The sequence below is a fragment of the Molothrus aeneus genome, chromosome 4 (assembly GCF_037042795.1).
Source record: "Molothrus aeneus isolate 106 chromosome 4, BPBGC_Maene_1.0, whole genome shotgun sequence".
NCBI classification, from domain to species: domain Eukaryota; kingdom Metazoa; phylum Chordata; class Aves; order Passeriformes; family Icteridae; genus Molothrus; species Molothrus aeneus.
Window position 1 is genome coordinate 27,450,768 of NC_089649.1, and position 13,115 is coordinate 27,463,882.

A 13,115-nucleotide genomic window follows, 5' to 3' on the forward strand; every position below is an offset into this window, starting at 1 on the left:
ACTGATCCAAGTGTGCCCTGATGTGTTTGCATCTGTAATTCTGGCCTGGATTGACTGTAGGGTCCCTCCATTCAGAATGAAATAAGTGATGCTGTGCTTTTTGTGCCTTTCTTTTCCCTCTAATAAGGCCAAAGTCTGGCTGCACTCATCAATAGCACTGCATTAGGAAAATCTGCAATACAGGTACAGTCTGCATCAGCAAAAGACATTCTTCCACTGTAACTTTCCCAGCTTCCTAAATGAAATACAAAGTCATCTTCTGTTGGTATAAAAATGTCAGTTAGGATTGTGATTCTTTGAAGTATTATATCAGAAAGGATTTATAGCACAGACCAGGTCTTTTAGAATGAGTGTTTAGCTTGAATATGTAAGATAGGCACTGCTGAAAAACAGAGAAGATTGAAGGGAACAGTTGCTTTCTGCTTTGATGTTATAGTTAGGATGGAATTAACAACTGTATTTTCAGGAAAGGAGTCTGTTCTACAGGCTTGTTTGACTGAAGTCGTGTGTCAGGTTGAGGAATGGAGTGTAGGGCAGGAAGAAGGAATGCCCATCTGAAATTTGAGAAGCATACCTCCTGTTTAGTAAAAATAACAGAGAATAGTCCTGTGATTTTTCTATCCCCAAACCAAATTGCTCTGTGATTTACTGTAAAAATAGCTACCTGACTTTTCTTAAATATTTTAGAAATTGGTGTGGTAGTAATTTATTTCCACTTAAATAGGATGGTTTGTTTCATAGATGCCCAACTTCTGATACCCTCAGTAATGTGAAATTATAGGTTACTCTGGTTCCATGAGTGCTACTTCTGGCTGGACTAGGGGATGCTGGTGATACCTGTCTCTTAAAATGAAGGTCTAACACAAGGCTCTGCGATTTACAAACTTTTATCTACTGCAGCTCATAGTGGTCACAATCTCAGGAGCAGCTGGAAAAGAACAGAGCTATGCTGACATTTGGAACCTTGAAGTGTATTTTTAAACTTTCTTAGTATTTTTGATAGTGCTTGAAAAGTTCTAATGTATTTATCAATAAGCTAGGATGCATCCTAGAAATGCAGCATTTTATCTGAGGCAACTAACTATCTCCTCTGCTAACTTTAAAGGCAGATCTTGGATAGCATATGAAGCTCTTTGCTTCTGGAAAACATAATATTTAAAAAAAATAAAGAAGAAGAAACATCTTTACAAAAATAGATTTTATTATTACAATAATTTAAAAGAAGATTTTTTTTTTTTACTATTTCTCAACAAACAATATTGTAATAGGAATTATCAGTAACAGATCTATGGGAGCAAGGATTATCATGGCTGTGTTTCCTAGTGCAGGTGGTAGGTCCACTTCATCCATCTTCATTTATAAAGCTATCCTAAAATGACAGCAAAAGCATACTTGACTGCTTGAAGGAGGTAATTACCCAGTGAAGCTTCCAAAGATGAGAAGTCAGAAGGAATAATTCTTCAATCTGTGTTTGCATTGAAAAGCTGAACCCCTGCTGGAAGATCACCCAGCCAAAGGGAAGATGGTGAAGCACAGAGGTGCCAGAGGTCAGAGCCTGGGACTCTGCTGTGTACTGGCTTGGACACTTTCTGGATTCCAGGTTATCAATGGCAACACATAAAAATATTCCCTGAATGGAAAAGCACTTCAGTTTGAGTGGACCCAATCTTGGAAGTAGTTGTACATATTTATTTTCACACCAGCTCAAGTAAAACATACATTGGAACAAATGCAAGATCAATCCAGTAAACTGCAGCCTGTCCCTGCTTCAATCAAAATTAATTAGTTTTGTCATTAATGAGAATGAGAATAAGAAAGCTCTTAGAATATAGTAACCTTCCCTACATCAAAAAAATCCAGTGGCAAAACCATTGTATATTCTTATGAATTTCTGGAGTCCTAACACAGCTCCGTTTCTAGTATTTAAAGCACTGTCTTAACAAAAATGTGACTGAGCAAGTCTAATATGAATTGTTGTAAATCTTTAATTTGGAAGGCTTTAGATTCAAGGAGCATCTCTTAATTTCCTGCAATTGCTGTTTGCATTGATCTGTTTTAAACAAAAATTAAAATTTGCAACATATTCATAATATCAAATGATAATGGCTCACAATTTGAATTTCTGAAATGGACTAAGCCAATCCACCTGAGTACCTAATTACATACTTTTACTGGATCCCAAGTTAGGGGGCTATAATAAAGTCATATAATTATCCCACAATATAAAAATTATTAGGGTCCTAATCCTACGGGGATTTCATTTGGCCTGCTTGGAGTTCCTAGGTCCCCCAGAAATTCAGGTGGTCAACTCCAGTATATTCATCCTTCATTCCTTGTTACTTCAGGATCAGGATACCTAGCGAATATTTTGGAGAGCAGCATTTGAGTACTCTTTGAGACACCTTCCCAGAGTCTGATTCTTCATGGAGAATGTACCTAACACTCAAAATCTGAGCTCTCCTGTGACTCAAGCGGAGTTCTCACTGCTAAGACTTCAGAAATCTTTTTTTTTTCCTCTTTCCCTTGATTAATTAATGTCTGAAATAAAAAACTTCATCATTGTGCTTACATGACTCCATTAAGCCTATTAAGTACAATTCAGCCATTTCTAAAACTGTTTCAACTATTGCAAAATATAGATCTTCTCCAAGTAAAATATTCTAAATTGTAAGACAGAGCTGAAAACCTTCTTGTGTGTATCTTCCCCATAATCTCAAAATATAAATGCCAAAGCAGTAGCGATGCTTTGGGGAGCGATAAGTCTTTCAGTCCATTCTTCCAAGCTGATACTCCCTCTGCACTTTTATTTTCTTCATTTAACTGAAGGTGAAGCTTTCCATAAAAGCAGCTAAATCCATTAATTAAGTGATTGAGAACCCTTTTTGCTTGCTATGGGAACAGAAAGATTTAAGTGCCTGAGGTGATGCACAATAAGGCAAAATAATGTTCACTGGATAGCAGCAGTACACAGAGATTCCCACACCAGATTCTGGATATCTATCTCTGAGAACTGTAAAAGTTTCTCTATCATATGATTTAATCCAGCACAAATTTCAGGTTTAATCTCTGTGATCCCCTGCTGCATTCAGTCTCTGAGCAAGACTGACAACTTTTTCTACCCTTCTATGAAAATAATCTGAAAATTGAGGACATTAAAGAAAATGAAACCAGGTTTATTAGCATAGCAGAAACTATTGTGTGTAGCAACTGCCCTAACTTTTCTTATCCTTTCTTTGCTGACAGGTTATTTTCTATTACATCTCACTAAGCATTTTGAATCATTTCATCTTCAAACCCCACTCTTCAAACTATGGGAAGTAGAAAGACAAAAGCTTTAGAACAATTTCTGTTTACCCTCGATCAGCAACACTACCTGCTCTCCCACCCTTAATTGTAACAGTGTTGTCATTTTTGTCATCAGCACAAGCAATTATGCAAACCAGAAAATACCTGACAGGAGTTTACTTTCAGTTACACTATTTGCAGCAGGCACAATCACTTTTTTGTTTCCTTTTTGCAGTGCTTTGCACCAGGTTTTGGCTAATCACTAGAGGACCTCAGCATTGCTGTGGTGAAATACCTTGTGTCGAGCACGCAGATACCCATGAGAATCACAAGGAAGGGTTTTCTGTTTGCAGTCACCATTCAGTCTGTCTTAAGAGCTGGGCACTGCCTGACCTAGGAATCACTGCAGTCAGTGAACCCGAAGAAACTTATTGTCTAGATATTATGGTCCCTGCATCTGACTTAAGGAATCAGAGAGGCACTAAATATTCATTGAAAGGCACCACTTGGCTTTTCTTCTTTTTTTTCTTCCATTTTTTTTTTTTACCAGTAAATTTCCCAAGGCTAATAACACAGGTTTCATTTCACTACACAGATCTAGCACTAAAGCAGTTAGTGTGAAGACATATGTGGATTTCAAACCTGGGGCACTTCCATATTGCTACAAACTGTTTCTACCATATGAAGCAGTTGTGTAATTCATTTGAAAATTATAACTTCTTCATGTCACAGTACCTGTTTCTAGTGTCTCCTCTTTTCCTTCCTGCATTTCCATCTTTAACTAAACATACCTTCTTCCCTGGGACTAGTCACTGGTACCACCACACTTGGTGTGTCTTAAATGTTGGAATGTTTCCTTAAAATTAAAGCGCTTTTTCTTTTCCCAATCCAATAATCTCCATTGAGAAAAAAGATTCTTCACAAAAGCAGCTGAGGAGAAAAACAGACAATCAAAAAAGCTCAAGTTTTAAGATGTGTCTGTGTTCACTGAGATAACAGTTCAGGAACAACTCAGCCTACAGTATCCCTGATGACTGAATTTGTCCTTTTTCAAGGCTAATTCTCTTCATCTTGAATATTATTTGCTAAATATCATGGAAGAAAAATGTAATTTCATCTGTGATTTGTACTTGTAGGTTGAGTCTTGATGTACGACGCTTTGACAAAAGAGAAAATTATGGGGTAATAGAAAAGCAAGCTCTTCAGCATGTTAATCAGAATCAGTCTTCCTGTTAAATGTTTCCTCCCTCAGGTCTTGACAAGGTGATGGCTTTTGGAGAATGGAGGTTCTCAGTATCATCTGTGTGCTGGATACCATGGCTTCTGTCAATCACTTGTGAGCTTGCTTTGCTTGCAGCAAACCTAACAGATGATTATTCTGTCTGCTTCAGAGAGTCTGGCTCAAAAGGCCCTTCCCCTCCTAAGCATATGTCATCTTCCCTAGGTAATTAGATGGTACATATCCCTTCTGACCTTTTGCTTCAGCTAGCCACCATTCCTTGTTGCCACTCAGGTCGGAAAAGCGAAGTATCCTCACCCTCTGGTACTCCTGAAGGCTGAGTTCTTGATCACTTCTAGCTTGAAATGCAAAAACAGCATAGAAGATCTGAAAAAGGAAAGCCACATGAACAAAAATCAGAATTGAGAAGTGTTGCCACATGTTACTGTGTAGCTGTGTATCAGTAGCAGTTCTGTATACAGAGATGTAATAACATGTACAAGCCAGTGTTCAACTACATGGCCTGCAATTTATAGACAGGGCCAAAATAAAAAGTAAAATTGAAGCATCTGGGGAGCTCTGCATGACAAACAAACCAATCTCCAAGACCTCATCACCTTGCAACACTGGTAAGGTTTTCAGCTCACATCAAGTGGCCATGGATTGCATGAAGAATTTTTCAGCAAGGTTTCCTCATGGAAAATCACCTCTCCTAAAGCTCCTGTGCTCAAATGTGGCACATGGGTCACTTCTGTGCCTTGCTGATCAGCTTTCTTGTCACCAGTAAGTTGAAAAATCCCCCAAACTGAGCTATTTTGCAAGTTCCTGCTCTGTATGAGAACCTTGAGGCATACATGGGGTGGGATAATGAAAGTGTGTTTTCTGCGACACAGAACTGCAATTCACAGTTTAACTGATTCTCTTTTCCTACCTCACAGCTATTTAAAAGCAGAGAATAATGAATTCCTATGTCACACTGACAGATTGGTGCCACTCTTTTCTGGTATGAGAGGAAACCATTTAAATTACTAACAGTATAATTTTAGATTTTAAATAGGAACAACAAGAAGACAGGCACAGTGTGTATCATACGTACCTGCTGATCATCCATACCCTGCAGAGCACCAGTCCCCATGCCATTAATTGCAGGATTTTCACGGAAGTGGAAAGGTGAGCTGCTGTCACTCTTCTGGTACCCTGGACTGCTTGTGCTGCTGTCAGCAGGGGGCCGTGAAGAGACAAAGAGGCTGATGTCATCAAAATCATCATCACCAAAGCCATTTTCTGCTGCATCCTTCTGTGCTTTGGCTGGATTGTATGGCTTCAGGAAGGAGGAGTACACATACCCTGTGAGGACTAGAAACCAGAATAAAGAGACAGAAAATAAATAAACAGCAAAACGCTGCTAAAATAATTTCAAAACCAACTGCTTTATGCAGCTGTCAGTATGACAGAGGCAAACAGATGGGGCCAGAATGAAAGGAAATCAGTATCCCAAAGGGAAGCTTTTATTGGGATATTTGTGCAGAGAACTCACTTCCTGTGTCAACAAGCCATCTGCTTGTGCTTCCAAAGGGGTCCTTTTGCTCCACAACAGCCACCAGGTCTCCTTCCTGCAAGTCAATATCGAATTCCTGCGCGGCGTTGCACTTGCGCTTAGCCTGGTACAGCGACTCGGTGCTGTAGGTGGCCAGCAGCTTGGACCTGTGCTCCTCTGCCTGCCGTGGGGACTCCAGCTGGAAATACATGGTGTTCATCCTCAGTAATGCTGGGGCCATTTCCAGGTAAAAATCTGGATAAAAATGCTGCATGTGGCAACTGACCCAGCGTTTTTACCCACAGACCAAAGAGTTACACCGGGACCAAATCTCCTCTGCGTATGCAGGAAGAACCTGTCCCACTGCTATATTAATAGGTGAGCAATAAAGGGCAGATTTCAAAGAAATATAGGAATTTCACTAATTAAAGACTTCTTAGTCTGTCCTCTGCTCTCAAAGAGGTGCTGTTCTGTATATGAACTATCTCCTGCTTAATTGGTTTTCCGTAGCCATGACCTTTGTATTCTGATGTAATATCACAGAAAAAGCATAATCCAAAAATGGGCTGAGGTGTGCTAAGGCCACATAAAAACTTGTATGATAAGGCATTAGGCAAAAAAAAAAAAAAATCAGTGGTACCCAAAATGGCTGCTTTTTGTGTGAAATTACCTCTCTAAATGAGGGCAAGATGCCATTACCTGCTGGAAGCATATTCATTTCAGGGTTTGGTTAGAGGGCAGGGAGGGGGGTGCTGCACATCAGTGGGATCTTAACATAGCACAGAAGCAAGAGCACCTGTGCCTTCACTGATGCTGAAAGGAATTTTACAACTGCCCCAGCTTCTCTTGTCCCAAGGCTGCTCCCAAGTCCTTATTTTACTGTAAACTAAACTCCTAAAACCTCCAGAACCATCTGATGAGATTGGGAACACAGATTTCCTGGTGGATTTTCTGATTCTTCTGCTGTGGGTGTCTATGTTTGTGCATATATGTGTAAACACCAGTGCACATAACCACAGCTGAGCACAAGGAAAAAAATGTTCTGAATTAGAAGACTAAGATGCACTGTAAGAGTATTTAACAAAAGAAGTACCAGAAATACACCTTAGCCTTACCATGTGCTTAAAGGGCTAAGGGCAATTTGAGGTAATTTCAAGTGGATTTTCAAGATATTAATATGAAAAATGTGAAAAATCTTCAGAGCTTACTGGTCAATGAAAACTTTACTCCAACAACCTGATTCAGTGTCACAGTGGAGAGACAAAGCCCAAACCTTTAGGTAGCATAAAAATGGATTTGTTTCAAAAGTGATCAAAAGAGGATGCTTCATATACAATTGGGATGTATAGTACTCACCGGAGAAGGAACAGGTTTCTTTTTTTCCAGGCTCAATTTTCCCTCAATAAAGATTGTACTGATGTTTTCTTTTACAAAATTCAGCTTGTGAACCTCCTCTATCAATTGATTCTGCACTTCACAGATGCTTGAGGAGGACAGCTGCAAACACAAATGTGGGTTAGATCTCATGTACAGAATGGGAGGGAAATTGGAGAGAGCAGATTTAATTTAATTTGCTGAGTGCTAGGAGTCAGGAAATCTGACAAGTTATGACTATTTTCTGCAGAGCCCATAAGCAGTGCAATCTCTACATATGAGATATAAAAAGAAGAAAGGTCTTTGCTTTAAGAAAGTCTCTAATAGACGCTATTACAATTAAAAGACATAGAAATTGAAGTTAAATCATTAAAAATATTGTAAATGGTGATGAAAATGAAGAGCCTTGCATTTATACTACTGAGCCACCTGCTTTCACATGCAAATGGGCATCTCAGCAGCTATCAGAGTGGCCAATGTGCTACAAGGTTTGGAGTAGTTTATCCCACAGCTGTGTGTTTGTGCAACTGAGAGCTGCAAACAGGTTAAAAATTGTTGGGTAACTGAGTTTCTGTCTGTGGCACTGAATAAGTGATTTTTGTATATGCCTAATACCAAATGCATTTGCTGATGTAAACAGGAAAAAAAGAAAAATAAGGTAATTTTGTAGCTAGATCCTCACAGAAAACAATGCCCAATACAACAGGTTTCAACACATGAAAACATTAAATTACAGGGATGAAATTTCTTCATGCAGAAAAATCCTTAATTCTCTCATTAAACACCATAGCTCTATGTTTTGATCCTGACCTTGTTTGCTTAATTTTTCAGCTGCCCCTTACTATAATGTGCTCTGTTCCAGCCTTGATGGAAAGGAATACTCCAGAATTGCCTTTCTAGAGTGTGTTTCCCAAGCAGCCTTGCTTCTGTTCAGGTGAGTGGATTTGTATGTGTGGAAGGTATTGCTGTAGCTGTGTTTCTCAGGGGGTGCAAGTCCTCCAGGTGATGCTACTCATCACTGCTGAGAGATATCTGCAGGAGTTTCTGCATCATATTTGGGTTTTAAAGCACCTTGATTTTCATAAAAACTATTTCATCAGATCTCGTTTCTCTTTTGCAGTCATCTGTGACTCTGCAGTTTAGCAGCAACGGAGGTGTTCATGTACTTTCTTATAATTTCCTGTGTTTTCTGGGTTAGTCAGAGTACATGCTAAGATATGCTTGCAGCTGCCTTCTTTTTGCCTCCCTGTAATACTCTTGCCACTACTATCACTGCAACAGCAGGAACAGTCCCATTCGGATCATTCTCAATGAAAAACACAGGTCTGACAAGAGTTCAGAACAGAAGTTCCTCAAAACTTACTCCAGAGTGACCTTACTGTGGCCTTCAGTACATAAAGGGGGCCTACAGGAAAGCTGGAGAGGGGCATTTTACAAGGGCATGTAGTGGCAGGACAAGGGGGATGGCTTTACACTGAAAGAGGACAGGTTTACATTGGTTACTGTGACTGAAATGGCTTCTGCAAGGAAGCTGTGGGTTACTTATCCCTGGAAGCTTTAAAAGTCAGGTTGGATAGGGCTTTAAGCAACCTGGTCTAGTGGAAGGTGTCCCTGTTAATGGCAGGGGAATTGGAACTAGATGGTCTTTAAGATCCCTTCCAACTAAACCATTTCGATTCTAAGAACTTAATTGGTACTGAGCTTGCAAAGGAAAAAAAAAACCCAAAATTTAACTGTGCTCAGCAGAACAAACAAAGTCACAAAATCAGTAAATCAGTGGTAGCTTTGTAGATATGTGTCCTACATAACTTTAGCCAAAGCATACAGAAAAAAGAAAAGAGAAATTAAGACACAGCCACACCTGTTTCTAATGTACTTACTGGAACAGGCACCACGACAGCAGAGTTTGATTGAAGTGCTGCAAACATAATATTCCTGAGGAGGGTGATGAAGCAATGTAGACAGTTCAACACGATCTTTTTGGCTGCTCTGTTGAATGCCTGAAGTTCTTCCACTAGCTGTGCATTTAGAGCCTCATATTCTTTCTTTGCCAGCTCCAGCTCTTCTCCAGCTGACCTCTGAATGTAGCTGTTGTAGTCCAACAGCTTGTCATAGCGCTTCTGGATGAGCTTCTGGGGGCCTGGAAACAGGGCTTGCAGTGCTGAGAGAGGAGTCAAGACGAGCTTGTCCAGCTGAGCCATCTGGAAAGTACAAACCAAACCTACTCATTACCTTATTCATACAGTCCATCAGATGCCATAAGGGGCTGAGCCTGATGGCAGCCCATCAAGAAATCTGTTAATCACTCTTCACAAAGCTTTGCTGCCAGAGGCAGTTTCAAGCAGGGTCCAGCATGACTTAGAATCTCCTTCATAACGGGAGATGTTCAATTTTTTAGATGTTAGTTTTTCAGTGTCTGCCAATGGCAGTGGTCCCATGGAGCATGCAGCCTCAGGTACTGCCCCTAGGGAGCTGCCACTGGGGAAAACAGCAAGGATTGGTCAAGTGGTCAAATAAAACTAGGATTTCCTTGGCTGGAAGGCCCACATCAATATACAGTCTAAAGCCAATGAGGTCTTATTAAGTGGGAGACTTGAATTCTCTCAAAGCTGCTGCTTTTTTTTTTTTTTTTTCTTTTCCCTCTCCTGGAAACAGCTGTAACTCAATTCCTGTTTAAGCAAACACAAACAATCACTTGATTTGATTAAATTAGGTTATGCTTGTTGGTTTTATCTCTAGTAATCAACAAAATTAGACACCTGGTAAAAAAACCAGTCTTCCTCAGACTTTTCCATTAGTCTCTAATTGTCTCATGGGATTAATATTGCATGAAATAAAATTTCTTTTTGTAAGTAATTTGTTCAAATACAGCACAGGCTGGTAGTGAGTGAAATTCATCATCAGATTAAAGCCCTTGGACATTCTGTGTGAATTAAGTTGTTGGGTTGGATGTGAGAGTAAAAAAGCAGCTGCCTCTGCATTCTCAAAAACATAGCAGAGTTGAGGACAGATCCATTTTAGCCCCAGAGTTGCTCTCCAAGGCCAAGATGATGTACACTGCCTAAATAGCTCCTATTTTATTTCCACCTGAAAAACTGGGCTGTGTTTAGTGAACCAATTTTTGATGCATTAAGAAAACAATTCTTCCAAACTGCTGGACCCGATTTCTTAAAAAGAGGCTACTGGGAATTTCTGCCCTGAAAATTTTCCAAAAATCTAATGAGAGAAGAAGGTATACATTATTGACAAATGCACCTCCATCTCTGAATTTTTCCAGCTTGAGCAGCTGTTTGAATAAGCAGCCTGTCCCATTTTGAAAAGACATTTAAGTACCTTATTAGAGCCAGGCATTAGAGTTCATTTTAATTCTGAAAGCAGAAGACTAGTTGAAAAATTATTACTATTTTTTAAATTGCTTTATTAATTACTATGGGCTATATTTGGATTTTACGTGGTTTCCCTATATGAAGGATTTGACAGCTCTATGTTAATATCTGGACTTGATGACCTGAAAGGCTTTTTTCCAGTTAAAAAATCTGAGATTTTTACAGATCTGTGATTCCAGGAGCTAACAGTACCTAAGCACAATATCAATCACAAAAGTCACTCAAACTGAAAGTGCTGGTAACAAAAGTAGCAAGGCAACAATCTGCTGCTCTTTGCTGAAGTTCAGATGAAACAAATACAGAATTGTTCGGGTGATACAAATTTAACACAAAGATTTTAGTATAAACCCAGGAATTTAGCTTGACCGGTTTTTTTTCATTCTTCTAAGGAAAATACAATTCATTTATATTGTATTTTATCTTAGTTCCTACATAAATTCAACCAAAACCCCCACTCATCTTTCCCAACAGATTCCTTGGTTGATTTTCTTTCCTCTTTTTTGTCCTAGTCTTCCTCACATACAGCTGTTTTCTCAGACATACAGATAGCTGTGTAACACTGGACATTGCATTAACTTACAAAGTCTTCACACGGATTTGCAGTGTTGATCTCTTTTTCCGAACAGTCATTGACTTTGTCATCTTTATCTTGCAGGATTTCCTGAAGCTCAACTATATTCTGGGCAGCCAGATGTATAGAATCCTAAATGAAAAGATGGTAGGAAGATGAAACTATTACAATCCAGTTTAATATGCTGCATTCACTCATGCAGCTTCTCAATAATACTTCTGGAATCAGAAATATTTTCCATCTCCGACATCAGTGCAGTTGCTGTGCAGTTTCCAGTCATTGTGAGGTTGATTACTGTGATAATATTTTCCTCTGCTTTGTCTATTTTCAGTGTAAACTACTTAAGAATCAAGCTGTTAATGTTCAACTATAAGAATTATGCCCTAAACTAATGAATATCCCACTGGAATTCAGCAACTCTTCAGCAAGAAGCCAGCTTACCTTGCATCCTCAAAAATCTCTTTTGGGGGACTAAGTAGGACTAAGTGGTGTATTTCAGTTACTCAGAATTTCAATCTCAATGAAGTGTGGATCCATTTGGATCAGGAGCTGTGAGCACCACTGCAGGCAGCAGCCCTCCTTGGCTGAGCTCCCTGGCCTTTCCCTGTTTGCAGAACCAAACACGGCGCGTTTGCCATAAGCCCTGGCCAGCTGGCTATTGATCTTGCCTATCTCCCAAACAGCCTCCCTGCCTGGCTAGGGCACACTTACACTTGGACAGGCCTCATGCCATCTACAAAGCTGCCAAGTAGCCCATGGGAGGGGCAGGTTGATAAATCACAAGCCAACCCTCAGCTCTGGAGAGGAGGGTTGAAGCAAAGACATTTTAGAGAACTCGAGCACTCTGCACATCTAATGCTAACCCTCAACACAACCTAACCATGGGAAAAGGGAGGGAGTCTTTCCATCCACAATATGTATTTCAGGATGTTTTAATTCATGTGGCTGCAGCTCAGTTCTTCAATCTTTAATGAGAAGATTGGTTCAATCTCAGTTTGTCCTTCACTGCAGCAGATGGGGGTGACAGCTTCACACAGAGATTGAAAGTCCTGACTGTGCCACCAGACAGAACCTTCTTCTCTTCACCTGTGAGTCTCCACAGAACCTGCCTCTGTCAGGGGGAAAATGCACAATTGTGGACTTTAAAACTTCTTTGCCATCGGCTCAGTAAGGCAGTGGCAGCAAAGCTTATTTATTTAATATTCTGATGTGGACAGCTCTGCTAATAAATAATTTGGTGTTGCCCAGCCAGAGGCAGAAATGTGTGTCAAACTGGTTATGGACAGGGTTTGTGACCACAGATTGCAAAAAGGCCTGTACCCACCTGGAGATGTTGTGAATAGAGAGAAATGTTCTTCGCACACAATTTCACAGTCTTCTCTAGACTTTGAAACAACTTTTCTTCCTTATCAAAAGTTCCATCTTTCACCTAAAATAGACATTTGCACTGTTAGTTTGGCAGCCCAAAGGAGCCTGGCTAATGAAACAAACATCCAAAGTGCTGCTAGAAAAATCCCTGAACTCCTCCCTTTGAAAACAGATCAACCCCTAATTCTCCCAAGCTCCCGCTGTAATTCAAGAAAAGTCAAAACCACTGGGCAACAGGGCAGAGAATTCCATTTTTAATCCTTGTGGGAGCAGGGAGTTGCTTTACTACAAGGCCGACAAAACGCTTCATTTTCCTGTGTGCTGTTGTTCCACCTGAGGAAAGGACGGGGGGGGAAAAGGTGGGATGGGTATTTG

At 40.0% G+C, this 13,115-nt stretch overlaps 1 protein-coding gene across 1 annotated transcript in view; it reads right to left on the reverse strand.

Moving 5' to 3' along the window:
- Positions 1–3,677: 3,677 nt before the first annotated feature.
- The window catches only part of ARHGEF38 (Rho guanine nucleotide exchange factor 38), a 37,224-nt gene continuing 27,786 nt past the window's right edge, over positions 3,678–13,115 (reverse strand). The window contains exons 8-14 of the mRNA XM_066549011.1: positions 12,697–12,801; positions 11,382–11,504; positions 9,296–9,616; positions 7,398–7,538; positions 6,042–6,240; positions 5,601–5,860; positions 3,678–4,891 (exon numbers count right to left, since the gene is read on the reverse strand). Of these exons, the coding sequence (XP_066405108.1) occupies positions 4,706–4,891; positions 5,601–5,860; positions 6,042–6,240; positions 7,398–7,538; positions 9,296–9,616; positions 11,382–11,504; positions 12,697–12,801 (1,335 nt within the window). The 3' untranslated portion in view covers positions 3,678–4,705. The remainder of the gene's footprint in view (positions 4,892–5,600; positions 5,861–6,041; positions 6,241–7,397; positions 7,539–9,295; positions 9,617–11,381; positions 11,505–12,696; positions 12,802–13,115) is intronic.